Source organism: Talpa europaea, assembly GCF_964194135.1.
Source record: "Talpa europaea genome assembly, chromosome: 10".
Classification (NCBI taxonomy): Eukaryota; Metazoa; Chordata; class Mammalia; order Eulipotyphla; family Talpidae; genus Talpa; species Talpa europaea.
In genome coordinates this window covers 33,197,320-33,224,711 of record NC_140077.1, presented here as the reverse complement: position 1 = coordinate 33,224,711, position 27,392 = coordinate 33,197,320, and the positions used below count along the sequence as shown (strand labels likewise).

Here is a 27,392-nt window from a genome sequence, read left to right as displayed (position 1 = left end):
GTTGCGGATTGCTTCATAGGTGCTGTGTTTATAACCCCTTGTACCACCAATGAGGCCCATATAACTTCTTGATTGTTGATTCCCTTTCCTGTCTGTCCTTCAAATGTCATTTTTGTCATAGTTAATTACAGAATTATGTCTTTCTATAATTCCAGGGAACTGGTTGTTCAGAACCACTGATGAAGTTTTTCTTTATTTCCTTAATTATACTGTACTCTTTTTCACCAGACCTCACCTTTCATTCCTTTTCTCCCTGGACCTCTCCCATTTTTCCTACACCTTCCACTATGCTACATGGAAATCTTACATTCTAACAAATTCACATCCTTCTTTTCCTAATTTTTCCTGTAGATCTGAAACCTAACTCTTTCCTAAATATAGTAATTCCTTAGTAGCAGTCTTACCTGAAGATGTTTTATTTTCCACTCCCTCTAGTACTTGCTGTTTATAGGTGGGGGTCTTTTCTTTTCATTTCTTTGCCACTCCTTTTTTTTTGTGTGTGTGTGTGGGACCCTCGCCAGCGGCCAGGGGGAATGAACCAGCGCTGCAGAGGCTGCGGGCCCAGCGCTCAACCCCTGCGCCACCAGCGGAGGCCCTCATTGCCACTTCTAAATGAAGTATTTTTAAGCCTCTTTGAGGCTTAGAGCTGTTGATAATATCAACTCCACCTCTCTGTTCCCTACTCCTAGTTCACAAAAATCTTGGCCTTTGGCTCACTGTCCCTCTTCATTGTAAGCTTTGTTACAATCCTGAGAAGCTATAGGGTTTGTATATATGGTTCATATAACCCTTTCTGGTTCCTTACATGCATTGGATTCTCTCTACGTAAGATCATGTCATCTGAGAACAGAGATAGCTCTACTATTTTCTTTCCAATCTGGATTATTTTTTTGTTTTGTTTCATGAACAGTTTCTATGACTTCAGAACCTTCAGTACAGTGTTGAATAAGAATGGTAAAAACAGGAATCTAGTTTTGATAGCATTCAGACTGACACTATTAAGTATATTGTTAACTTTGGGTTTTGCATTGATACTCTTTATATCAGGTTGAGGAAATTCCCTTCTATTCACATTTTGTTATGCAATTCCCTTCTATTTATTTTGTTATGATTTTATCATGAAAAGCTATTGAATTTGTGTCTATTGATATTTCTCTGTTCTCTTAATGTGCTGTGTGATATTAACTGATTTTCAGAAGTTGCACTAACCTGCATTTCTTGGTTAAATTCAACCTGATCATGGTATATAATCCTTTTATGTATTGCCAGATTAATTGTGCTAGTATTTATAAGAAATGTTGGTCTTTAATTTTCTTATGATGTCTTTTTGTGCTATTTGACATTGTCACATAGATTGCATTGGAAGTGTTCTTTTTTATTTTTTGAAAGAGTGTGAAAGATTTTTGTCAATTCTTGAGCATTTTGTAAAATTCATTAGTAAAGCTGTTGGGGCCTGGACTTTTATTTATGGCAAGTTTTTTGATTACAATTAAATATTTAAGATGTTCTGTAGATGTCTGTTAAGTTTTACTAGTTTGTAGTGTTCATCTCCTTTTAGTTGATCTTCCTATTTAGTTTATCTACTAACGAATAAGTGGTATTAAAGCCAGTATATCTTGTATGGGAGGCATGCTAGCAACAAATTATCTAAGTTTTTGGTTATCTGGAATGTTTTCACTTCTTTATTTTGAAGGATAGCTTTGCTGGATGTAGAATTATTGGTTCTCAGTCTTCTTAGCATTTTTGACTACCATGCTTCCTGATGAACTATCAGCTGTAAATCTTACTGAGCATGTTGTCTACCTGATAAGCCACATTTTTCTTGCTGTGTTTGGGATTTTCACTTTTTCCTTTGATTTTTGACAGTTTAACTACAATATGTCTCTCTTAGTTTATCATATTTTGGAGTGTGATGATCTAATCATTAGATAGCATTTTCTTACATGTCTTGAACTAATTAGTCATTAACTTTTCACCAAGGAACTTTGTGTGTGTGTTCAGGCATGCCTTTAACAACCTGTTAGCAATTTATAGCTCTCTCTTAGACTTCATTTCTTGCTCACTCAAGGTTAGACAGTGGTGAGAGATTAAGACATTTTCAGGTATTCTTTTTTTTTTTTTTTTTTGTTTTTATAGAGGTATGTTTTTTATTTATTTATTTATTTGTTTGTTTTGTTTATACATGCACTGGGTACAGTCAGAAGCATGGGAGGGTGAGAGAAATCACCAGAGCCAGAGTGGGGAGCAGAGCAGGCAGAAGGACTGAAGTACACTGCTGAGGGGAGCAGTGGGCGGCAGGAGAGGTCTGCGCGCCATGTGGGACCCTCCTCCGGTGGCCGGGGAGCAGCCGGGGATCGAACCGGTGCAGCAGAGGCCGCTGGCAGCTTCACAACCCAGCGCTCAACCGCTGCGCCACCGGGGAGGCCCCATTTTCAGGTATTCTTAAGCAAGTACTTAGCCTATGTATTTGGCCATTTATATGCACAGATATATGTGTGAGGCTTTTCAAAACTTTTTTGTGGATATCTCATTCCAACTTCTCCTTTGTTCCAGTTGGTATCATGTCTCAAGCAGTAAGATTTCAAACAACTGTCTTTTTTTCCAAACAATTATATTAGAGATAAGGTTATTACCCTAAATGAATGCTGAATGGGATCAAATAAAACAGCTCCTGAGAATGGGCTTTTTCTAGGGAGGTGCCAGATAGATCAAGAACTAACAGTTCACTGGAAATGATGCTTCGTGGAGTGTTTAACCCGATTTACATCCTACTCCCTCTCCAGCTCCCTCCCCCACATCCCCAGTGATTACTGAATTTCACAGCTACCATGCTTAACATTAAGACCTTGGTTTTCAAGCTACTGCAGAACTAGGAAGGTAGGGATGGGCAATAAATTAAATTAACATGCCACAGAGCTTGTTCTTAGTTGGATTTTTCTTCTTATAATCACTTTTCAGTTGTTGGAAGCATTTGGTTGACCATTTCCAGCATACTAAAAAGTTGTTTTGATAATTTGCCAGTGTTCTTAGTACATTTATGGAGAAGTATATGGAGATTTTTGGTCTGTCATTCTAGAAGTACTTCACTTCTATTTTTTTTGGTAATTAATAGACTTCATTTTAAAATGCAGTTTTAGGTTGCAGAAATACAGAGCATTTTCATATACTCCCTCAGCTTCTCTTATACATATAATTTCTCTTGTTATTAACATCTTGCATTAGCCTAATATTTTCAGAATTGATAAGTCAATAGTGATACATAATTATTAACTAAAAACATTCTTTGTTTATCTATTCAGTTGGGTTTGACAAATGCATAATGACATGTTTCTACTACTACAGTAGCATGCAGAATAATTTCACTGACCTTAAAATTCCATGTCCTTTCATCTTTTCTTCTCTACCACTTGTATCAACCCCCTCCTAGCTCCCTAACCAGGGTCCTCACTGTAATAACTGAACTTTTCATTGTTTCCATGCATTGCCTTTTCCAGAATGTCATATAGTTGAAAACAGTATGTAGCCTTTTCAGATCGGACTTCTTTTACTTAGCGTATGTATTTCAGGTTTCTCTCTTTCATGGCTTGGTAGCTCATTTCTTTTTATCACTGAATAATGGTCTGTTGTATGGATGTACTTAAGAGTTTTTTTATTCATTTACCTACTGAAGGACATGTTGATTGTTTCCTCAATTTGGCAATTATGAGTAAAGCTGCTTTTACCATTTATATGTACACATTTTTGACTGACTGAAGTATCATTGGTAAATATTAAGAAGCATGATTGCTGGGTTATATACTAAGAGTGTGTTAGTTAGTTTGGTAAGAAACTGTAAAACTGTCTCTAAAAGTGGTGGTACTTTTTGTGTTTCTACCAGCAGTGAATGAGAACTTCTGTTGCTATATGTTCACATCAGCTTTTGGTATTGTGTTTTGATTTTTTGCCCTTGTAATTGGTATATAGTGTTATCTCATTGTTATTTTATTTTTCAATTTACTAATGGTATATGGTGTTGAGAAATTTTTAAATGCTTATTTACCATCTGTATATCTTCTGTAGTGAGATATTTAGATATTTTGCTCATTTTTAATTGGGATTCTGTTGAATTTTAAGAATTCTTGGTATATTTTAGATATTTATCCTATATATATACGTTACAAGTATTTTCTTAGTTTGCCTTTTTATTTTCCTAATGGTTTTTCCACAGCAGATTTTTAAAATTTTATGTAATGCACTTTATTTCTGTTGTGAGAGGTATGTTTTGTGTTGTATCTGAGACCTATTGCCAAAGGATTTTTCTCCTTTGTTGTTTTTTAGATTTGCATTTAAGTTTAGTTCTCTGATCCACATTGAGTTAAGATTTGTGATAGGTATCTAAGGTTATTTTTTTGCATGTGAATGTCTAGTTGTTCCATTATCATTTGTTGAAAAGACTGTCCTCTCTCCTTTGACTTACCTTTGCTCCTTTGTCAAGGATCAATAGACTATATTTGTGTATTTCTGAAATCTTTATTCTGCTTTGTTGATTTGTCAGGTCTTTCAGTAGTTCCACTCTTGATTACTGTATATGGTAAGTCTGGAACATAGTGTCAGTGTTCTGATTTAATCATCTTCAATGTTGTGTTGGTTATTGTGACTCTTGCTTGTTCATATAAACTTCAGAATCATTTTGTTGCTATCCAAGGATAACTTGCTGGTATTTTGATTGAGATTGTTGAATCTGACATTTAAAAAATATATAATCTGTGAACATAAAAATACATATATTTAATTTTTATATACAGTTTTTATTAATGGTGAGAAAAGAAACATTGACTGTGTTGTGAAGTCAAACTGTGACCCAGATTGGGAAATAAATGAAAATGAAAAATCTCTTTTTCTTTCTTCTGCCTTTCACCAATCTAACCAATGAATTGCAAACCTTAAGATTTTGTGTATAATCATACATGTTAGTATTCAGTCTACACTGCATAGTAGACAATAATAAGTACATAACATGTATATGGATACAGTCACATAATACATAATTTGGGGAGATTGCTTTAAACTGCAAGAATAAAAAAAATAGATTATGATAAAACGATATATTCAGGAACCTTAGAAGACTGCCTACCACGTCATAAATGATAAATAAGCCTCAACAGTTATCGTTTAAACTTCTCAAGTAGTGAATTAAGAATGTCTGAATGCTATTCTTTTGAATAAGATGATGAAATGTGGGCTGAAAGGTATTAAGGATATTCATAGGAGACTGATTCATCATTTTGCATGTCATGTGCAAAAAACCTTCAGTGAGTAATTATGAAAACTGCGGTGAGTAATTAGGTAACAATGTGATTATTAGGCTTGTGGATTGTATGTCAAGTGCTGCTAATGTATGTGCATTAAATTTAAATGTGCATTAAATTTAAAGTCTGTGAAAAGACTTTAAATTCTTTTTTGTATTCTGATACTTATTCTTAATACATTTTTAGCTTCACTGATACCTATGTTGTTTCAGTTGTTCATACGCTCCTCCCAACTGCCTGGGTTCTGTCTTTGCTCACACACTGCTAACCTTCCAGTTTATTCCCAAAGTAACCTTCAGTATTGTGTTGCTTTCAGCATCTCATTTCTCTAGTAGAAAGCCATGATTGTTATCATTTGTACACAACTACAATTTTATGTCTGTCAACACGTTACAAGGTGTTGTGTCCAATAATTCCTTTTTTGTTTCATGTTTATTTTTCTTTATGTTCTTTGAACCTTTGTCTTGGGTTTGTGTTTGCTCTCTTGGAAGGCGATGTTACCACTCACTATTTTGTTTTGAAGGTTCTGGTTGTCATGAGTGAACAGCACCATCTCAAAAGGTGATGTCAAAATCTTCCATTATCTTTATCTCTTAGTAGTGTCCTTTATTTTCTGAAAATACCCTCTTATATAGTTGGTTTCTGTTTCATCTTTGTCTTCTACTCTCAGCCTTCTCAGTTGTGTTCATTTTTCTAGCAAATTTCAAACATTCTTCCAGTTACATGTTGCATTATTTCCAACTTTCATTGTCAGAGGATATAGCAACAAATACACAGATAACAAGCAATGTGTCAACATTTACTAAGTTGGGGGATAAAGGTGAGCAGTATATGGCACTAATGATACTTTTTAGACATTTCATTTGGAAAGTTTTTACAATATGAAGTTGGAAATTATTGATAGTAACACAGTAATATAATAAAAATTGGCCTTTCATATTTACTATATAGTAATGTAATAAAAATTGGCCTTTCATATTTCCTATATATAATATAATAAAAATTGGCCTTTTGTATTTACTATATATCCGGTACTGTTTCAAATGCTTTAACCTTTCTTAGTTCTTATCTTGTTGAAGATACCAGGAAAGGCTTCAGGAGTAAGTAGCATTTTAGTACTAGGAGAAGGTGTAAGTTTAGTTTGTTTTTTTTTAAAGATTTATTTTATGCATCCAAGAACTGAGGTATAGGCCAGAGGTAGGGGGGGCGGTGAGAGGATTCACCAGAGACAGAGTGGGGAACAGAACAGGCAGACTAACTGAAATACACTGCTGAGCAGGGGGTGAGCCAGGAGAGGTCTGCTATGCCATGTGGGTAGCTCCCTGGCCAGCTGGGGATCTAATTCATGCTGCAGTGGTTAAGAATAGCTTCATAGGTTTATGTCTCAACCCTTTGTGCCACCAGGGAGGCCCTCTAAGTTTAGTTTTGGATCTCATAATGAAAGTGTTTCAAATGCTACCTAAGGCATATCAACTTTGTTACCCACTGGAGAACAGTGAAAGTTAAAGAGATTGTGACCCAAAAATACTAAGTATTTTCAAAAGCCAGTTACTGTCAGCCAGGATTTAAAACTAAATCTTAGGCCAGAGCTAACTGATTTTCAAGACCACGTCCTTTCTCGATGCTAATTCTTTGTGTTCAGTCAGTGATCAAGACTTACTGACTCTTCCTTTGAAATTTTTTAAATTCATTAGTTACTTTCATTCCATATTTCCATGTTTATGTCATACTGATATAAACCCTTATCCCTTACATGATTCTCATGCAGTGGTCTGCAGGGCAGTCTCCTTTATTCTCTTTTCTCTCTATTCTTTCATTTACGAACTTGGTAAAATAAAAAAATAAATTTTAATTTATTAACTGGGAGTTTTTAATGTGATTCCTTCCAGATTGCAACTCTAAAATAGTACTTTTCATGTTGCAACTAAAGAACTTTAGAATCTTAGAGATGAAGCTTAAAAAAAATCTAGTGGTAAAAAATATAGTGATTAAAAAATCATGCTGTTTACTCAGTTTAGTGAAAGCAACAACAACAAAACAAAAGCCCATCTGTCTCTAATACGAAGGGAAGAATACACATTTCCCATCTATATTACATCTTCGTGGAGTTCATAATTTGCCATAGATGGCAAAGAAACACGATACCTGTGAAAAGTATTATGGGGCTCAGTGGAGGGTTCTATAAGGATACTTATGGAAGTGTACCAAAGCCTGCTTTGGGGGATTAAGGAAGCTTTCTGTGATAAAATGCCAACTAAGTTTAGATGTAGAGTACTTACTGTTCTCCAGTTTAAGTGTGCAGTGGAGAGCAGAATGGGTAGATTGGTCCATAGGACAGAGAGGTTGAGGAAATTGCATCTTGCTTTGTCAGTCTCATGTACTTGGCTGGGGATTAACTTGTGTCCGGAGGAGTCAGGTGTGTTAAATGATGAATTGAACAAATTGGGATTCAGGCTCCCATGTGGGGGCTTCATAAACTACATTTAAGAAAGACGTGCACTTTGTGCCATTACTTTTCTTTTTCTAGAAAATCTTAATCTTTCAGTCAAATTCAGAGTTCATACTTTACAGTGCATCTGAAATTTTTTCCTACTAGGAAAGGTTCCCAAAGTATGTCAACTTTTTTTTAATCCTCTCTGAAAACACAGGTCTTATCACTTCTACGATTTGCCAGGTGAACCTGTATTTTTGTCTTACTATTTTGTTAGCTTTTGACTGCTAAACACTTTGATCACTCTGTATAAAATACCTATCACTTCAGTCATGGATGACAGATTCATACTAATTAATCTAGATCCATTATTTGAAATTTAATAGTTCAACTAAGGTTTAAGCCAATAAAAATAAAGCAGAATTATATGTGAACAAATTAACATATAGCCTATAGATCAACTATTTAAAAGATCTTAAAATCTTTTTCTTTGTTAAAAGAAAAATCAGATCTGAAATCAAGTATGAGAAATATTCAGAGAAAAACAATCTTGTGAAAATCAAGTTTATACTGAAATACTTGAGAATTTAGAGGTTTGGTAATACTTGTTAAAAACTAGAAAATCCAGTAGAGACCATATTTCTGCTTTTTCAACATGGTTGAAAATTAATGCATTGTGACATTTGAAAATTAAATATGACTTTAAATTTAATCCTGATGTGTTAACATAGCTGTTATATTGAAAAGAATACTTTCTCAGTACGTTATTTGAATATTGAGATTTTCCATCTATATTACATTCTTGTCTTGAGAACCAACTGGAATGATGTGTAATTCTAATACAGTAATTTAAAAATTGTGTAATTATGACTTCTGGTTAAAACCATTTTACGCATCCATGAATCACATTATTCCTAGTTCCCCGTTACTCAGCATGTATAGTTGTATGAAATTAAAGGGAAGTTTAAGCTTTTTAGCTTAGATTTTTAATTGATTTTAATGTAATTTAAGAATGGGAATTATGTGGTATATGGAAGACATTTAAAAAGCCTATTTAATCTTTATTGGTAAAGATGATTTATCAACAATGTTAAAAATAAAAAAAGAATGACAGTTCATCTATTTTAATTGTCTTGCTAGAATTCTCCAGAAATAGGAGTCCAGGGGTATGTCCAAACTAGGGATGAATGTTGGTAGCATTGCTAAGAGGTTAAAAAAATATGTGGGGGGCCTCCCTGGTGGCGCAGGCAGTTGAGCATTGCTGTGAAACTGTCCGCAGCCTCTGCAGTGCCAGTTCGATCCCCACTGGCCTCGGAGCAACCCACATCGTGAGCAGACCTCTCCTGACTCACTCGCTGCTCCCCTCAGCAGTGTATTTTGTCAGTCTGCCTGTTCTGTTCCCCACTCTGTCTCTGGTGACTCCTCTCACCCTCCCACGTATCTGGCTTTTACCCCGGTTCTTGAATAAATAAAATAAATCTTTTTTCAAAAAAAAGTGACTTTTGAGAGGCCAATTAGAGTCAAAAGCTAAGAGATGAGAATCACTTCAAAAAAGGAAAATGTAATTTTTTTCAGGGAAGGTTTTCCCCCAGTGTTTTTTTGTTTCTATTCTAGTTCTTAACAAGGTTTATTCAGCCATTGTATAAAACACACAAATGGGGGGAGTGCAGAAGATAATTGTATTAATTACAGCTAGAACTGATTGGACCTTTTGGTGGCTACAGATTATCTGAGGTAAGTAAATTTGTGATAATGATAAATGTATTGAATAATCACTGCAATTATTTCTTTCTGAGATTATATTGCCTATGTTTTTCTTACACCTTCTTCCCTTGCCTTCCAGAGGCTCTCCTTATAGAGAATCTCCTTTGGGTCATTTTGAAAGCTATGGAGGGACGCCGTTTTTCCAGGCTCAGAAGATGTTTATAGATGTGCCAGAAAACACAGTGATGCTGGATGAGATGACCCTCCGGCACATGGTCCAGGATTGTACTGCTGTAAAAACTCAGTTACTCAAACTGAAACGTCTGCTGCATCAGGTAAACACATAATGAACATTTTTAACTCTGATGTTTTTAATTGCGAAATGGAGTGATTTTATTTTTTAAACAAAGTTAATTGGATTTTTAATGTCTATTTAGATTTCTGTAGAAATAATGCTTATAAAAAGAATTTTTTATGGGGAAATAAAATATAGGACCTTAATATGATGAGCTTATTATAGTCACCAGCATTTATGAGTATGATATTTGGCAAGCCAGTTTCTGTATCTGTTTCCTCACTTTTATAGTATCTACACTATAAAGTTGTTGAGAGAATTAAGTGTTATAAATTGAATGCTCTGTAACTGAAACTCTGTAGGCATTCAGTCATCAGTGGCTAGTAGTATAATTTCAGCTAAGTGGGAAACAAGAAACAGTTTTTATTTACATAATCATAGTCTCATAATTTCAGTTTTGTTTGAAACCTTTAAGTTCAGTCTTCCCCAGCCTTCTCTCTCTCTCTCCCTCCCCTTTTTTTTTTCCTTTGAGAAAATCTAGACTGAGCTGTGATGTGCCATGTGCAAACACACAGGGTTGGCTGATGATAGAACTTGTATTCTGATTCATCAGTTTTTTTCTTTCTCTGAGCATTTTAGTATTGTTTGAATATTACAGGTAAGTTCACATGAACAGCAGGAAATGAAGGAATAAAACACTAATTTTAAATTACAGATATCTTTAGTTTTAAATGTCTTTTGTAGACTAGTTAAGTTTAGTTTAAAATTATGATTGAGAAAGAACAAACAGTTTGACTTCTGGGTTACTTTCCTCAGTTTTAGCTTCTTATGGTAGCAAGCCTTTAGAATTCTAGAATTTTACCAAGACCCAACAGGAGGCCACAAGCTGTTTCTCAAAAGGAGAGCAATTATCTGCAGAGGATGACAGGGCTGTGTTCTAAAATCCTGAGGCATTGCACAGAGAATATGGATGAAAATAGAAAATCCAGAAATGTGTTGACATTTGAAAAACAGTTGGACTCAGGATTTTTAAATAAATACTGAAAAAATAAATACTGAGAAATAAATAAATAAATAATGAGGAAAAACTCAGTAGTATTGACATTTATTTAGTTTCTTGTTTCATACTATTAACAAATGATTCGAAGAGCTGAATGTTTTTTAAATGTAGAAAAATTGTAATAGAAGAAATGATTTTAAGTTACACCTCCCCACTAAAGGATATCCTGAGTCACTTAGGTTTAATTTTTTAAATTTCACAGAGTAGAAATTTGTAAATAAATATTTGCTTAAAATATTATGAAAAGCACTGTATGTGACATTGTTTTAGTCAATTTGAATGCAAGGTAGTTTTTTCTGCTTTAAAATGTTTTTTTTTGTCCCAGCCATTTATTAGTATCACCTCATCTTTGAAGTACTTTTTGAAAATCAGGCTTTATAAGATTGATTTTGAAATCCTCACAAATGTAGCTTGAATCACTAGATTTTAAATCCCGTTAAGTGAATTAAAGCATTACTCAAAAATTATTTTCTGTGCCCATCCTAGCTTGTGTGAAATGACGTGACTGCTCACCCAAATCCCTTTGTATTTAACAAAAAGCCTTTTTGAAAAGAAAAAGAAAAAAATCAACCTCTCCTCTACTCCCTTTCCTAGGATGCCTCTTGTGATTGTGTTGTAGCATATCTGAAACACAAGGCAGCTTTGTTGACATCATTGATGATGCTTGTCAGCATGGATTTGTTAGTGCTGCCAAGCAGTTTTGTTAGTTATTATAAGTATCCATGTCCATTGTAACTGCTCTGGAGCTCATAGGAAAATCCCAGTTTTTGCAAACTCATAGAATAAGTACATGGGTAAGATGGAGTTTGTTATAGGATTTTCCAACAAGTTAGTAAGTGTAAGAATTATAATATTATAACAAAAATTTACTTTTATGCTGTGGCAAAAACGAAAAATGAAAGGTGGCTTCCTGACAATTGTCTTCTGATGCTCTTAGAATAGAGGATGGCTTATCTTTTTGAATCTTTAATAAACTGTTAATGACAACTTAAAGTTAATTGCAATCAGAGTTCAAAACTCCTAAATAGAACCCATAGAAACTGCTGAGATACTTCATTCAGTGTAAAGCAAACTTAAATACTTGTACACCTAACTTTTAATTATTTACTTTTTTGGACATTGGTATGTTGTAATTTTTATGTATTACTTTTGCATATATGTATTTATAAACTATGCGTAACACAAAATGCTTAGAACAGTGCCCAGCACTGGCCCGTAAATGTACTGTGAAACATGAGCATTGCACGTTTATTTCTTCAGTTTTTTGTGTGTCTTTTCTTTCCATTTTATGATTTTTTAATGCCTCTACTGCTTAAGAAGCTTTTCTCAAAATACTTCCTAATGTGACCTAAGCACTTTTCATCTTGGTTGAGGTTTAACAGAGTTATTACCATTGCTTAGTGTCAAAGTTATTTGGAGGGGGAAGTGGCTTTATTATTTGATTCGGTAGGTGATTATGTTTATAGTCTTTAGGCACTTGTGTTTTGATGAAATAACTTTTCATCCCTCTTTATCTCCTAAATCTAAACTAGATTGTCAAAATTTTTTTTCTTTGAAGCGTAGTGATAGCTTAAACATTAATAACTCCCAATTTTCTTGGGCTATAATTAAAATTTAATTTATAGAATTTTTTTAAAATGTCAAAATTATTTGGTGTATAGAACTTTCATTTTTAATTTATATCTAATCTTAGCAAATTCTTTAATAATAATGAATGATATCTATGATATAAATTTGAATTGTGTTGATATTTCCTTTGCAACCTACAGCAGTTGGAAAACTTTTCCTGAGAGTACCACATAGTAAATATTTTAGCTTTTTCAGGCAATAAGCAAAATTGAGGCTGTTATGTAGATTTCTAGAAAATAATTTAAAATGCAACCATTTAAATATGTAAAAATCATTCTCAGCTTTTGGATTATAATAAAACTGGCAGCTGTCTATAGTTTATTAACCCTTGGCCTAGAGCATGATCAATTTGTGACTGTCATATGTTTGTTTAAATAGAATATATCATCTGTTTATTTTAGGAGCAATATGTTAATTATATTAAGCTTTCTAATTGCATTATTTATCTTACTTTTACTCAATTTTTTCCTGATCTGTGAGTTCTTGAAAAAAGTGTTAATTTCCTGCTATAATTACAGATTTTTCAGTTTTACTTCTTAATACTGTCATTTTTTTTTCCCTTAAGTATCTTCAGCCTATTTTATTAGGTATATAATTTGTTTGGGATTGGTACATCTTCTTGGATCATTTCTCTGATTACCAATAAGTCTCTTTATTTTTATCAATGCTTTTCATTTTTAATTCTACCTTCCTTTTGTGTTATAATAATATTTATTTTTCTTGTGCTTGTTGAGATTTATCTAGTGTTTCTCTTTCTTCTCATTTGCCTATTATTTTTTTATAGTCAGGTCTTATATATTGGTTTTCTAGGGCCACCATAGTAAAGCACTACAAGCTAGGTGGTATGTAACAGTAGAAATTTATTCTCTCAGTCTTGGATGCTGGAGATCTAAAACCAAGGTGTTGTCAGGGCCATGTTCTCTCTGAAAGCTCTAGGAGAGGAATGTTCCTGGCCCCTCTAGATTCTAGTGGTTACTGGCAGTCCTGGGCATTCATTGACTTACTATAAGCCTCACTAATTACTGTTTCCCATCTTCATATGACCCTCATCCCTGGATTTGTGTTTCAAAATTTCTCTCTAGAAGAGTATTAGTGATATTGAATATAGGCATCTAATACAATGTGACCTCAACTTAATTATATGTGCAGCAATTCTGTTTCCAAATGAAGTCATTTTCACAATTTCTGGATGGGCATTAATTTCTAAGGTGAGATTCGTTCAACCTAGTACTGTTCTGTTGATGTATAATTTACATGCAGTAAAATCACCCTTTTAGTTTTACAGTTTTGTAAGCTTTGGCAAATGCATACAGTTGTGTAGCTATTACAATCATCCCTTCACTGCCACCCGCTCCCCTCCACCAATTCCTTTTTTTTTTTTTTTAAGTTGATGCCTATACCCATTTCTAACTCCTGGCAACCACTGATCTGTTTTATACCTCTGTATTTATGCTTTTTTAAGGCAGTCACATAAATGGATTTATCTATATTATTGCATATATTGTATTTTTTATAACAGCTATTTTAAAATCTCTTCCAGTTAATACCAACGTCTGTATTGTTTGGGCTTTTTGGTCTGTTGCCTTTTTCCTTGGTATTTTTATGTTGAGAGTATTTATGGACTGCATGAGAGTATTGTGTTACCAGACTATCTTGTTCAGGTTTTATGGAGTACTATTGATTTTTATTTTTATGACAATGCCTACAATCCATTTGGGTTCAAGCCTGTGTTCCAGTGAGCCACCTTTGGATTCTGATTTTAAAGTCATTTCTGTTTTCAGATCAGATGTGTTTTGAGTGTACACCTTCTAGAGACTAGTTTGGAACCTGGGCAATGGTCTTAGTTTATATCTTAGCTTATTTCTCAGAATTCATGAGGTAGGCTGTTTAGGATCAGATTTAAGCTAGTGCTATTCATAGAAGAATCTGGAAATTTATGTATAAACTTCTGGAGTCGTGTCCTGATCTCCTAGTACTTAATGACCTTCTTAGTATTTTCTCATTCTCTACACTTCCCTTTTTGTTCCTTCACCTTGAAGCTCATGTTGTATTTTGTTGTATTTTTCCTGTTCTGCCTACTTCCAACAACTATACCCATGTCCAAGCAAAATACTATGTGTTTATGTTACCTCACAGTCCTTGGGGCAACTTTGCAGCAAACAGCAAGATATAGATGTTTGTTTTGATGATTGTATTGTCCATATGACATAATCAATAAAAATTTATTTATGCTAGATATTTGGCAAATGCATAGTTTTTACTCTCAATCATTGTTGTCTGTTGAACTTTTCTAAATCCACGTTCTTAGGCCTCATCCCTAGGGAGTCTGTTTTAATAGGTATAAAGTACAATAATTAGAGAAGAAAATGACCCACATGCTTATGTTTTCTATCTTAGCATTCTTGATTCAATGCAGGACAAAGCCATGGTCTGGGAGATTTCTTTCAGGACACCTGTGACTGAAAAAGAATATGGTGGTAGTGTTCCTTGAAAGTTTTTATTTAGGGGCTATCCCAAGGAAGTTTCAGTTCCATTTGAACAGATAAGGTGTTTCACCACAATTGTACTATGTTGGCCTGAGGTTCAGTCTCACTCTCATCCCAAGCATAAAGCTAAGGAAATACTTTATTTTATTTGTTATTATTATTTTTTTAAGATTTATTTATTTATTTATACAAGCACTGGGTACAGTCAGAAGTGCGGGAAGGTGAGAGTATTCACCAGAGCCAGAGCGGGGAGCAGAGGAGGCAGAAGGAACAAAGTACACTGCTGAGGGGAGCAGCGGGCAGCAGGAGAGGTCTGCGCGCCATGTGGGACCCTCCTCCGGTGGCCGGGGAGCAGCCGGGGATTGAACCAGCGCTGCAGAAGCTGCTGGCAGCTTTGCAACCCAGCGCTCAACTGCTGCGCCACAGGGGAGGCCCAGTGATTCCTCTTTTTTAGAGATTGTGAATTATTGAACATGCCATTCTTAGTTGGTTATTTCTAAACCAGTTTGGCAAGAGGTAGGATTTAATACCATCCTATCACTTTCCTTACTGGCTTAAGGGTAAAAAGTTTTCCAACTTTAAAAAAAATTGAAGTATAGCTTACATCCAGTAAAGTGCTTAAGATGTACAGTATTAAGTAGATAGTTGGAACTTTTCATATGTATGTGTCCATGTAACCACCATATAGTCAAGACAGAATATTTCCAGCATTCAAGTGGGAATATTGAATATTCCTTTCCTGGGTCAGTCAGTCACTGTTCTGATTTCTAGCACAGAAATAATTCTTGCCTATCCTCAGACATCACATAAAATGTGTGTGTGTGTGTGTGTAGTATTTTTAATCAAATGATTTTCATGGCATAAACCATGTTGAGTTTTTATTTCTGACTCCTTTGTACTAAAAATACCACAACTAAATAAACACTGATTCAAATTGAATATTCCTTTCCCACTCTAAAACTTCTCAATGGCTTTCTGCTTCATCCACTCATATAATATGCTATCTATATCCAAAGATTGTTCTTCCTCTAGCTCTCTTTTTTCTTCTTCCACATTTTCTTGTATTAGTGCATAAAGATGAAAAGGAGTTTTTTAAAATTTTATTTCCTGTTCTCTCATGACCATGCTAGCATTTGGTCTGGAGTAAATTCAGGTTGAACAAGATGCGCACAGATAACTGTGTTAATCTCATGTCTTTTTCTCTGCTTTCTAACAGCATGATGGAAGTGGTTCACTCCATGATGTCCAACTATCATTGCCATCCAGTCCAGAACCAGAAGATGTTGATCAAATATATAAGGTATGACTGTTAGTACTGCTGATTGATCAAAATTATTTTATTACTAAAATTGTAAGCAAAAACTTTTGAAACATTTGATAATGTTTGTATTAAAATATGAAGGTTTTCAGGGGATTGAGGGTAAAACAGACTTGCTTTTAGATTTTTCTAACTTTAAAATTAAGTCAAAATGAACAGGACGTCCCTGTAATGCTTTCATTTGAATGTATCAGTTGGGTAATAGTTTGTCCCTCTATCACTACTGGTGCAAGATTCTTTTTTTTTTATTATTGAAAAATTTTATAATTATGAATAAATTTTAAAAACATGATTGCCAATAAAAATTAAAATGATTAATAGGTACCTTTCATATCTATTGACAACACTAAAGAGATATACTAAAAGTGAGATTATTTTTCTTTCCATGTTCAAAATTATAGAATGTAGGTGAATTTTGGTAAATGTTTGGAAATATCTTTTTGTAACTTTCATCTTTAGGTTTATTTTCAGTTGAAGAAAGCTTTTTTATATTGAGATATAATTGACATATAGCATTGTATTAATCTCAAGTATACAATGTAATGATTAAATATATGTGTATATTATGAAATGATACCATAATAAGTTAATATCCATTATACATAGTTATAAAAATTATAAGAACTTTTTAAAAATTTATTGTGGTAACATTCATTTGCATTGTTGTTTGTATTGTAGAGGTATAGGAACTCTCTTTAGGTGTTATTATACTCCTTCCATTACCATGGCACCCCAAAATTCATTCTATTCACGTAGCAACTTTCAAGTAAGCAACACGATATTATTAATTGTATTTTCCATACTGTACATTGCATCCCCCTGACTTATTTATAATTAGAAATTTGTTCATTTTGACCATCTTCAACTATTGTTTACCTCCCCCCATATACATCTCATCAACTCTAGCGTCTACCAGTCTTTTCTCTGTATTTATAAATGTAGTTTTTTTTTTGTTTCTGTTTTTATTTTTCATGTGTCTCCTTATTGGACAATTGTAAATTTGTAAGCTTTCAGATACCTTGTTGTGGGTATTTTCACATTTAAGATCATATTTAGCATAGATTCCTAGGAGTATGATAACTGAATCAAAGTATGCAAATATTTCATGACTCTCATTAACAATCATGTTTTTCCAGAAAAATCAATTTGTGATATCTGAACTACCAATTTTTTCTGAATTCTCATTAATCACATTGAGTATTGCTTTCACTAATAAAACAGTACAGTTAGTAATTTAATTTGTGTTTCTTCACAAGTCAATTAACATATTTTGCCAACTATATGTATGTTTGTGAGAACTGGATGTTTGTTGGGTCCTAGAGAAAGATCTAACATGTTAGAACAGACTTTTAATATACTTGAGATGTAAATCCTTTATCATATTCACATAGGTTTCTACCAACTTTTTATATTTTATATATTCCACATCTTTTTAATCTACTCATCTGTCTTTGGGCACATAAGTTCTTCCATAACTTGGATGTTACAATAATGCTGTAGTGAAACTGGGCATGCATATATCCCTTCAAATAGTGTTTTTACATTCTTTTGGATAGGTACCTGAGAGTGGAATTACTGGATTATATGGTGATCTATTTTTAGTAATTCGAGAAGCCTTCTCACTGTTTTACTAAGGGGCTGGACTACATTCCTACCAGTTCTATGCAAGGATTCCTTTTTCTCCACATCCTTGCCAACACGTGTTTCTGGACTTTTTGATTTGGGCAGTTCTCATAGGTGTGAGATTGGTATCTCATTGTATTTTGAATTACCATGCCTGACAAGTGATGATGAGCATTTTGTTCATGTGTTTATTGGCCATTTTTATTTCTTCTTTGAAGAAATCTTTTGGCTGAGATATATGAGTTCTTCATAGGCCCTAGATATAGTAGCCCCTTGCCAACCACATGCAAAAGAATGAAACTAGACTACTATCTCACCCCTACCAAAAAAATTAATTCAAAATACATTAAAGACTTAGATCTAAGACCCACCATAATAAAATACATAGAAGAAAATATAGGCAAAAACACTTTCCAACATTGGCCTCCATGATATATTTGGGCAAGGAAAGAAAAGCAAAAACAAATAAATGGGACAACATCCAATTAAAAATCTTCTGTACAGTGAAAGAAACTGTCATTAAAATGAGAAGACATCCTACTGAATACAGGCAGCTTTTATGCATCTATTGAAATCTAGCTGAAGTCACTATTTTGTAAATGTTTTATTTCACATAAGACCTAATCCTAGTTTCCTTTTCTGGGACATAAGGACATAAAGTGGGAGTAATAGCACTCATATCAGTCTTGTAGTCAGGTAAAAATGCTTAGATACCTAAAGATACTAAATTCTTGCCTCCTAATAAGTATTTACTGAATGTTAGATTTCACGGCTATTACAATTTATTAGTAACATGTCAGACTCTATTAGACTATGACTTCTTAAAAGATCAAAAGACATTTTTTGTTTTCTAAATAGGTTAGTATCTGGGATACTTAAGAAGAATTTCTCCCTTAATTGAACTGAGTCTTTATCATTGATTGAATGTTTCTCATTAGGGTATTTTATATAAAGTTAAATACTTCATCTTATTTTTAAAAAAATTTCAGAATGAAGATTTATTAAATGAAATAAAACAACTTAAAGAAGAAATAAAGAAAAAAGATGAAAAAATTCAACTATTAGAACATCAACTTGTAAGTATTATAGGGGAGTATACAAAGTGTAGGTTTTTCAAACCGGAAAATACTTGTTTTTTTAAATAAAACTAACCAGAATTGAAATTCAACCTGATTTTTGACTTTCAGAATTGCACTGTTGTTTTTATTTTTAGGTTACATGCACTTAAAGTATGTCTTTTAACTCTCATTCTAAATATTACATATTCAAGGTAGGAAGAAAATCTTTGTGGGTTCATTTTCAGTGGCCTCTGTTTGGGGGACTTGAAATTCATCAATTTGCATTCATTTTTTATTGATGCAGATGGATATTTCTTTGCGTGTGTTTAAGGAAATGCGTACTGATCAGTTGAGAGCAGGGTATTTTCTGTCTCTGGGAACAGAATGAAACTGTTCAGACTTAGACTGTCTGTTTGAGTAAAGGGTATTCTAAGAAAATGTTTCTTCTCATGGATGCTGTTGAGTGACCTCTCATATCCATGTTTGAATCTTTTTAATAAAATTTTATAATTGTTACAGTAGTCTCATGAAAACAATATGTGCAATATCTTGAATTTAATTACAAATTTTGGGGTAATATAAAATGTCACGGTAACAAGAATATGGTGGCATAAAAATTATAAAAAGCTAAAGAAATTTTCTGTTGGGGCATCAAAAGCACATTTTGGTATATCAAAGCAATTCAGCAATAAAAAATATTATTTAAAGAAATCTCAAGATATAAAGGGTATGGTATACTGAACTTTGAGCCATTAGTCAGATCATAGAGATTCATCTTATGAACAATATAAGGGCAACTGGATCACATAATTAAGGACATAAGGGAATCTTTTGAGACTGAAAAATGAATAACATAATAAAACTGAGGACCTACTAAATATAAAAATTTAAAAGGAAAGTTTCAATATCTAGTATTTGTATTTCAAGCTAACAACACGGACCCAGCCAATCCAGATAATTTTCAGGAAGAAGAAAATGACAGCATTATGAAATTAAACAAGCTTCACATTTTGCAAAAAATTACTGTGGCACTCAAGAAGTTGTATCTAATGTACTTCAGGAAAAAAGATATGGCCCCTATTTTTTTTTTTTAAAGATCTGGACTCAAGCCCAGCTCTCTTCTTTCTTTTTTTTTTTTTAGATTTATTTATTTATACAAGCACTGGGTACAGTCAGAAGCGCGGGAGGGTGAGAGAATTCACCAGAGCCAGAGCGGGGAGCAGAGCAGGCAGAAGGACCGAAGTACACTGCTGAGGGGAGCAGCGGGCGGCAGGAGAGGTCTGCGCAACATGTGGGACCCTCCTCTGGTGGCCAGGAAGCAGCCGGGGATAGAACCAGCTCTGCAGAGGCTGCGGGCAGCTTCGCAACCCAGCGCTCAACCACTGCACCACCGGGGAGGTCCCAATATGGCCCCTATTTTTAAGTGTTCATTTATATAAATCTAAAAACTAGGTTTTCTAACTTACAGAAAATTCAGATATTACTCATATGTTAGCATGTAGAACACAGAAAGGAAACTATTTCTGGAATTAGTAGTCAGGATAGATAATGTGATTGCACTAAGAGAAATGTTTTATCTTTTCTCCATGTGCTTACTATGTGTATTAAAAGTTAAGTTCCATTACAGTGAATTCCAGGAGACTCTTAAAGTTGACATACATGTAATGAATTTTGTATCAGTGATTGACTGTCCCATTATTTAGGAGTGGACAGTATGTCTCTACTACAGATGTTTTTGTTTTTAATTAGGTTTCATTTTGTATATGGAAATTATAATGATCCAATTGAAATTAAGAAAACTTTAGAATATTGGTTAATATTTTAAAGTAGAAACACATTTTAACTTGATGGAATTATCAAGAATTTGTTATGTAGCTTTTCCTACAAGGAAATATATTTATCTCTAGTGGAGTTGTTTAACAAATAATATGGTTGTATACCAATATCACATCAAGGGCAATTTGTTATCAATGTTTTTTAAAAAAAACATTCGATGTTTGAGGGACCAAGTTTCATATAGTAGGTACTTTACATTATATAAATGACTAAATGAGTATACTTTGAGTAAAATTATGTGTAGAGAATCAATTTGTGAACTGTGATTATCAGCCTGATCTTACCAAAGGGCAGATAACACCTCAGAATATTCTGGTTCAGTAAAGTGAATGCATCATTGAAGAGTTTGTTGTTAGTGCTATTATTTGATATACCACATTTTTATTTATTCCATTCTTCTGTTGATAGACATTTGGATTATTTCCACTGTTTTTGGCTATTATGCATAATGCTGCTATGAATATTTTTGTACAGATGTTTGCATGGACATGATTTCAGTTTCTTGAGTTTATATCTGGGTCTGTAATAACTGGGTCATATGGTAACTCTTTTTTTTTTTGTTTGTTTTTTTAGTCCATATTACGTTTATTGAGATACACTAGGTTTACATTTTTATGTCTTGCTCCCAGGCTCAAACCTCTACAAATGTATACTTTTAAAAGCTAGCACCATGGGAAAACTGGGTCGCTACATGCAAAAGAATGAAGCTTGACCACCACCTCACACCATACACAAAAATCAACTCAAAATGGATTAAAGAACTAGACATAAGACCTGAAACCATAAAATATATAGAAGGAAATATAGGCGAAACACTACGTGATTTGCACATCAAAGACATCTTTACAGACACATCACCCAAAGCAGTGATAGTGAAGGCAAAGATAAACAGCTGGGACTACATCAAATTAAAGAGCTTTTGCACAGCAAAAGAGACAATAACAAAAACAAAGAGAAACCCCACCAACTGGGAGAACATTTTTGCACCCAACACTAATGATAAAGGACTGATCACAAAAATCTGCAAAGAGCTGATGAGACTCAACAACAACAAAGAAAATAATCCAGTCAAAAAATGGGCAGAAGAGCTTAAAAGAAACTTCTCTGAAGAGGAAATGCAAATGGCCAACAGGCATATGAAAAAATGTTCAACATCACTTGTCATCAGGGAAATGCAAATCAAAACTACCATGAGATACCATCTTACACCAGTGAGAATGGCACATATTAAAAAAACTAGCAACAACAAATGTTGGCGAGGGTGTGGAGAAAAAGGAACTCTTCTGCACTGTTGGTGGGAGTGCAAACTGGTCCAACCACTGTGGAAAGCTGTGTGGAGATTTCTGGACCTACTAAACATAGAGCTTCCATATGATCCAGCAATTCCACTCCTAGGTATTTACCCAAAGGACACAGAAACATCAATTCCAAAGAACACCTGCACCCCTATGTTTATAGCAGCACTGTTTACAATAGCTAAGCTTTGGAAACAACCCAAATGCCCAAAAATAGATGACTGGATCAAGAAGATGTGGTACATATATACCATGGAATATTACTCAACATTCAAAAAAGATAAACACATGCAATTTGCAGCAACATGGATGGCGCTGGAAGGGATCATGCTCAGCGAAATAAGCCAAAAAGAAAAAGAAAAATACCGGATGGTCTCACTCATAGCAGGAATCTAGAAAACTTAAATAAGGGACCAGGAAAATGAATAACTATAAGATAGTGAAAATCAAAATCAACAAAAAACTATGAACCAGAGACACTTTTAGGGGGGCGGGAGGGGAGGGATTGGGGTCAGAATGGGGGGGCTGCAATTGTATGGGGAATATAACAATAAAATTTATTTAAAAAAAAAAAAAAAAAAAAAAATAAAAGCTAGCACCATAAGAGGGTGCACTGGTGAATTGGTGAAGGAAATTCTATGGGAACTATACTTGGGGTGGGGGGTAGCAACCATTGTTTAAAAATAAACAATGATGGGGCCTCCCTGATGGCGCAGGTGGTTGAGCACCGCACTGTGAAGCTGTCCGTAGCCTCTGCAGCGTGGGTTTGATCCCAGCCGGCCAGCGAGAATCCCACATGGTGCAGCAGACCTCTCCTGTCTCGCCCACTGCTCCCCTCAGCATTGTATTTCGTCATTCTGCCTGTTCTGTTTCCTGCTCTGTCTGTGGTGAATCCTCTCACCCTCCTGCGCATCTGGCCTGTACCCCAGTTCTTGTATAAATAAATAAATCTTTAAAAAGAAAACAATGATGTAAAATATATATAAATAAAAAAAAAGCAAAAAAAAAAAAAAAGCACCACAAATGTAAACAGACCGCCTTACTTGTGAACTGGTGGTATTTAATATCAAGTAGTGTCCTATCATAAGTGAATTTAATAAATTGTGTGCTGTGGGGACTATAATAGTTTAGGGAAATACTTAAAAATTTACAATTATAGTCATTATATATTGTATATTGCTATATATATATTTAACAGCTATTAATTGATATTATATGTACTTAAACACACAAAATCATAGGTAGTGTGTTTTATGGAAGACAGAAGCAATTACCAAGGATAATTTTGATTCAGAAATTTAGCCTTCCTGGCTGACTCTAGAACCTAGTTGAAGATGGCAGACTACTAAATAAGCCTTGATATTTGCCTTTTCTGTTGTTTTTTTATTTGTACTTCCTAAGAGTGTCCCTTATTACTTTATTGGTATAAATATGTGTCTATGTAAAAATTAATCATTAGAAATATTTGTGATTTTGTTCAGGCAAGTCGGTGTAACTGCCACCAAAAATCTAAAGAGGAAAAATGCACATATGCTGATAAATATACCCAGACACCCTGGAGAAGAATTCCTGTAAGTAATATATGCACTGAATTTCTTTGATTGTTATTTATTGTTTATTATTTTGATATTTTGATCCACTCTTACTCTAATTTCTAATAATTTTGAATCTGCCAGGACAGTTAAATTTTTTTTTTAGGTAAGTTTATTTTTCTTGTCTCTCAGGTATTTATGTGCTTTCAAGCTTCTCTTGTGTGTCTTCTATAATTGAGTGTGCATTTAATAGCTATTCCATTCTACAACTCATTTTATTTGAATACCTAGTCTTCTCATTATATACATTTGAAAGTAGGTACATGCATTTGAGAGTAGTATTTCTCCATGCCTCCAAAGAAACAAAGTCCAAAATGTAGTTTTCCTTTTTAGCAGCATATGACACTGAAAATATATTTTTGTTGAAACTTCATATCTGTTTCTATTATGATTATTCAAATAAGTGTTGAGGCTGTTAGGAAATATAACTGCATTAAAATATAGATAGTAAAATTTATATTTTAGATATAGTTTGAGAATGGTTTCTTCTAAAAGTAGAAATAACCATGAGTTCTGTCCTTCCTTGTCGTTTTTCAAAAATGTTACATCTCACAACATATCTAGTGCTAAAATATACTGACATTAATTTAATCTGAATTCTTCACAATTCAGTGCAGGCTGTGCCTGAACAGAATCATCATATGACCACCAGTAATCATTATCCTATCTTATGGTGCCAAGTAACAAATTTCTTGACCTAACAAGCCAGTCTTGACTCTTCTTTGCCACCTTTTAGCAGTAGAATCTAGTTATATAAATGAAGAGGGAAATGTAAGAGTCAATATAATCAATCTAGTTTTTGAAAACTTAGCTAGAGGCCTTTGTACAATATTTATTTCTACTAATAAATAATTATTAGTATAAGACACTGTGTAAGATACAATGTTAATAATTTATTCAGCAAAAGTTTGGTGAACCTCTTGGTCTTTGCTAGACTCCTTGCAGTCAGAGTGGGAAACTGGAGAAGGATCTCTCCATTAACTAATGCTTAATAACGGAACTGATATGTGATGTAGGTAAAGCCTAATGAGTTCTATAAGATTCAAAAGATTGGGAATGTCTAATAGGAAGAATCAACGAGTTTAGTGAAGAAGGTGAAGGCAGTGATTGACTATATAGAGCAAAAACTGTTAATAGACAAAAGTATGTAATATTTCCTTATTTTCAAAGACTGTGGAAACTTATTTGTGAAGCCAGTTACAAAATAAGACTTGATTCTATATGGATGTTGGGCTTTTCAGATATCTACAGGTTCCTCATGGGTGTGTTTGTGTTTTGTGACAGTATTCTTACTAAATAGATCTTGATTTCATTAATATGAGACGTTCTATTTTGTCATCCTCCGAGTCTTTATACCATCTCTGGCTCCCTCAGCTTCACTGTTCTGGAAACTGTATTAGTGATCCTGTTTACTAGACAAACGGAAATGGCACAGAACAACCCCATGACATTCTTTGATATATTTCTTTTTTTTTTTTTAAAGATTTATTTATTTGTTTATACAAGAACCAGGGTACAGGCCAGATACGCGGAGGGTGAGAGGATTCACCCAAGACAGAGTGGGGAATAGAACAGGCAGACTGACGAAATACACTGCTGAGGGGAGCAGCGGGCATGACAGGAGAGGTCTGCCACGCCATGTGGTACCCTCACCCGCTGGCCGGGATCGAACCGGTGCTGCAGAGGTTGTAGACAGCTTCATAGCGCTGCGCTCAACCACCTGTGCCACCAGGGGAGGCCCATCTTTGATATATTTCTGAGTTAGTTTTACTATGATCTTGGGTGAAGTGAAGGTCATTTTTTCAGTCTAGAATTCTTCTAGCTAACCCAAACTCAGTTATCTTTTATAATTGAAATCACCTGACTTAATTCTTTATTTTATATATAGGTAACAAAGCCAGGGAAATTATGGCATGCTAAACTTTCGATAATTAACGAGTGACTGAAATAGTGTTATAACTTCAGGCTCCTGATAGGTAGTCTAAGGATCCTTCCCTCAAAAGCACACTCTGGAGCCTTGAAGGATTCAGAGCGGTTTTACAGACTGAAATGGATTTGATATACTTGGCAAAAAGAGCAATACAACTTAAAAACAAAGAGGTGTGAAGAGAGCAAAGATAATAGTAAGTGCATGATTTTCGCTTCAACAAAGATCTATAATAAGGGAAATAGTGAAAGTTAGTAATAAAGCTCATTTGAAAGTAAAATTCAAAATTTTATGCAGGAATTACTGGAAATGTAGTTTCATTAAGTTGTATTTAATAGTATGTTCATTTACTTGGTTAAATTAAATTATTAAATATTAACATTAAACTAAATTTTGAGTTTGTTTCTTTGGACTTAGTGGGATTCACTTGAAATAATTTATTTGGAATCCATTTTTCTTTTCTCTTAAAAAGTTACACTTGACTATGTATTTTTTTTTTTTAAGCAGAGACCCAACATATTTCGATGAGATGTTGATTATGGGAATGGGGAGATGCAGTAGGGTTCTTCTTTTGCAACATCTAGTTTGTTAGTAATTTTGAGAATCAAAACTTGTTATATTAATAAAGTCCCCAAGTTTAGTGTAGGGTTTTTTTTTTGTTTTGTTTTGTTTTTAATCTGGCTAAATAAACCTTTGGGAAGATTGAAAGTTACAATCTGTGTCCATGTTCTTCACCCTTTCTTATAATATGTTGGGAAGTTTCAGTGTTCTCAATTGAGGACAAAAGAATCTACTTGAGAGATTTTTGAGATGAGACATACTTAAACATTTCCTCTGAATGTTTACTGGAAACTGAGGAAGAAGTGTGGTTTCAATGGAAGACAAAGAAGGATGGTGAAAAAGAGAGATTGCCTATTATGGTTGTTGTTGGTACCATTGTTGAAAGAAGTGTGAAGATACATCTATAATTTCAGTCAGAACCTGTCAAAGAAAGGATGATAGTAGGCATTTCCTTTGAGTATTTATGAATTACATTGTATTTTAAATTTTTGTTCTCATGTGTTCACTGGTATTTAGAAATAAAATAGATTTTTAAAATACAGACCTTTCTATATATAATATTTTTAATATGTATCTTTTTATCTGAACTTACTAAATTTATTTATTTGTTCTCTTTACCTGTAGATTGAAATTTCTTATATAGACCATCATATCTATAAACAGGAAGTTTTCTTATTGATCTATTTGCCTTTTCTTGCATTATGCCACTGGCTAGGATTTCCAGTAGTTTGTTTAGTAAGAATGATGAGAGTATTTTTGCCATGTTTCTGAGCTAAGTAGGAAAGTATTCAGTCTTTACCATTATGTAAATGTTAGCTATAGATATTTGAGAAATGTTTTTTATCAAGTAGAGAAACTTGCCCCCATCCCCTTTTTTGCTGAGAGCTTTTTGTTAAGTGTTATTTTTTATATCTATATTGTAAGGGATAATAGTCCATATTTTATTTTCATGTACTATTTTGTCTATGTTAGGGTATTTTTAGCCTCATAAAAGAGTTAGAAATTGTTCTTTTCATTTTCTACTTCCTGGACAAGATTTATGTAGAATGGGTGTTAATTCTTCTTTATATGTTTGCTAGAATTCTACAGTGAAACAATCTGGGCCTGGAGATTTCAGAGTGTTTTAATTGTTATAGACCTATTTAAATGATCTCTTTTTTCAGTTATCAAGTGTACAGTTCACAGTATTCCCTTGTTGCTATTCAATTTCTTCCTGATTTTAGTAGTTTGTGTCTTTCTCTTTTTTTTCCCTCTCTCAGCCTTAGAGTTTTGTCAATTTTACTGACTTT

General features: G+C 33.9%; 1 protein-coding gene across 1 annotated transcript in view; it reads left to right on the top strand.

The window, feature by feature from the left end:
- Nucleotides 1-27,392, top strand: part of CCSER2 (coiled-coil serine rich protein 2) — a gene marked incomplete at both ends in the record, with an annotated part of 65,320 nt that overhangs the window by 18,062 nt on the left and 19,866 nt on the right. Inside the window, 5 exons of the mRNA XM_084245436.1 lie at nucleotides 9,444-9,453; nucleotides 9,563-9,758; nucleotides 16,110-16,193; nucleotides 18,824-18,910; nucleotides 23,505-23,594. Coding sequence (XP_084101562.1) covers nucleotides 9,444-9,453; nucleotides 9,563-9,758; nucleotides 16,110-16,193; nucleotides 18,824-18,910; nucleotides 23,505-23,594 — 467 coding nt within the window. The remainder of the gene's footprint in view (nucleotides 1-9,443; nucleotides 9,454-9,562; nucleotides 9,759-16,109; nucleotides 16,194-18,823; nucleotides 18,911-23,504; nucleotides 23,595-27,392) is intronic.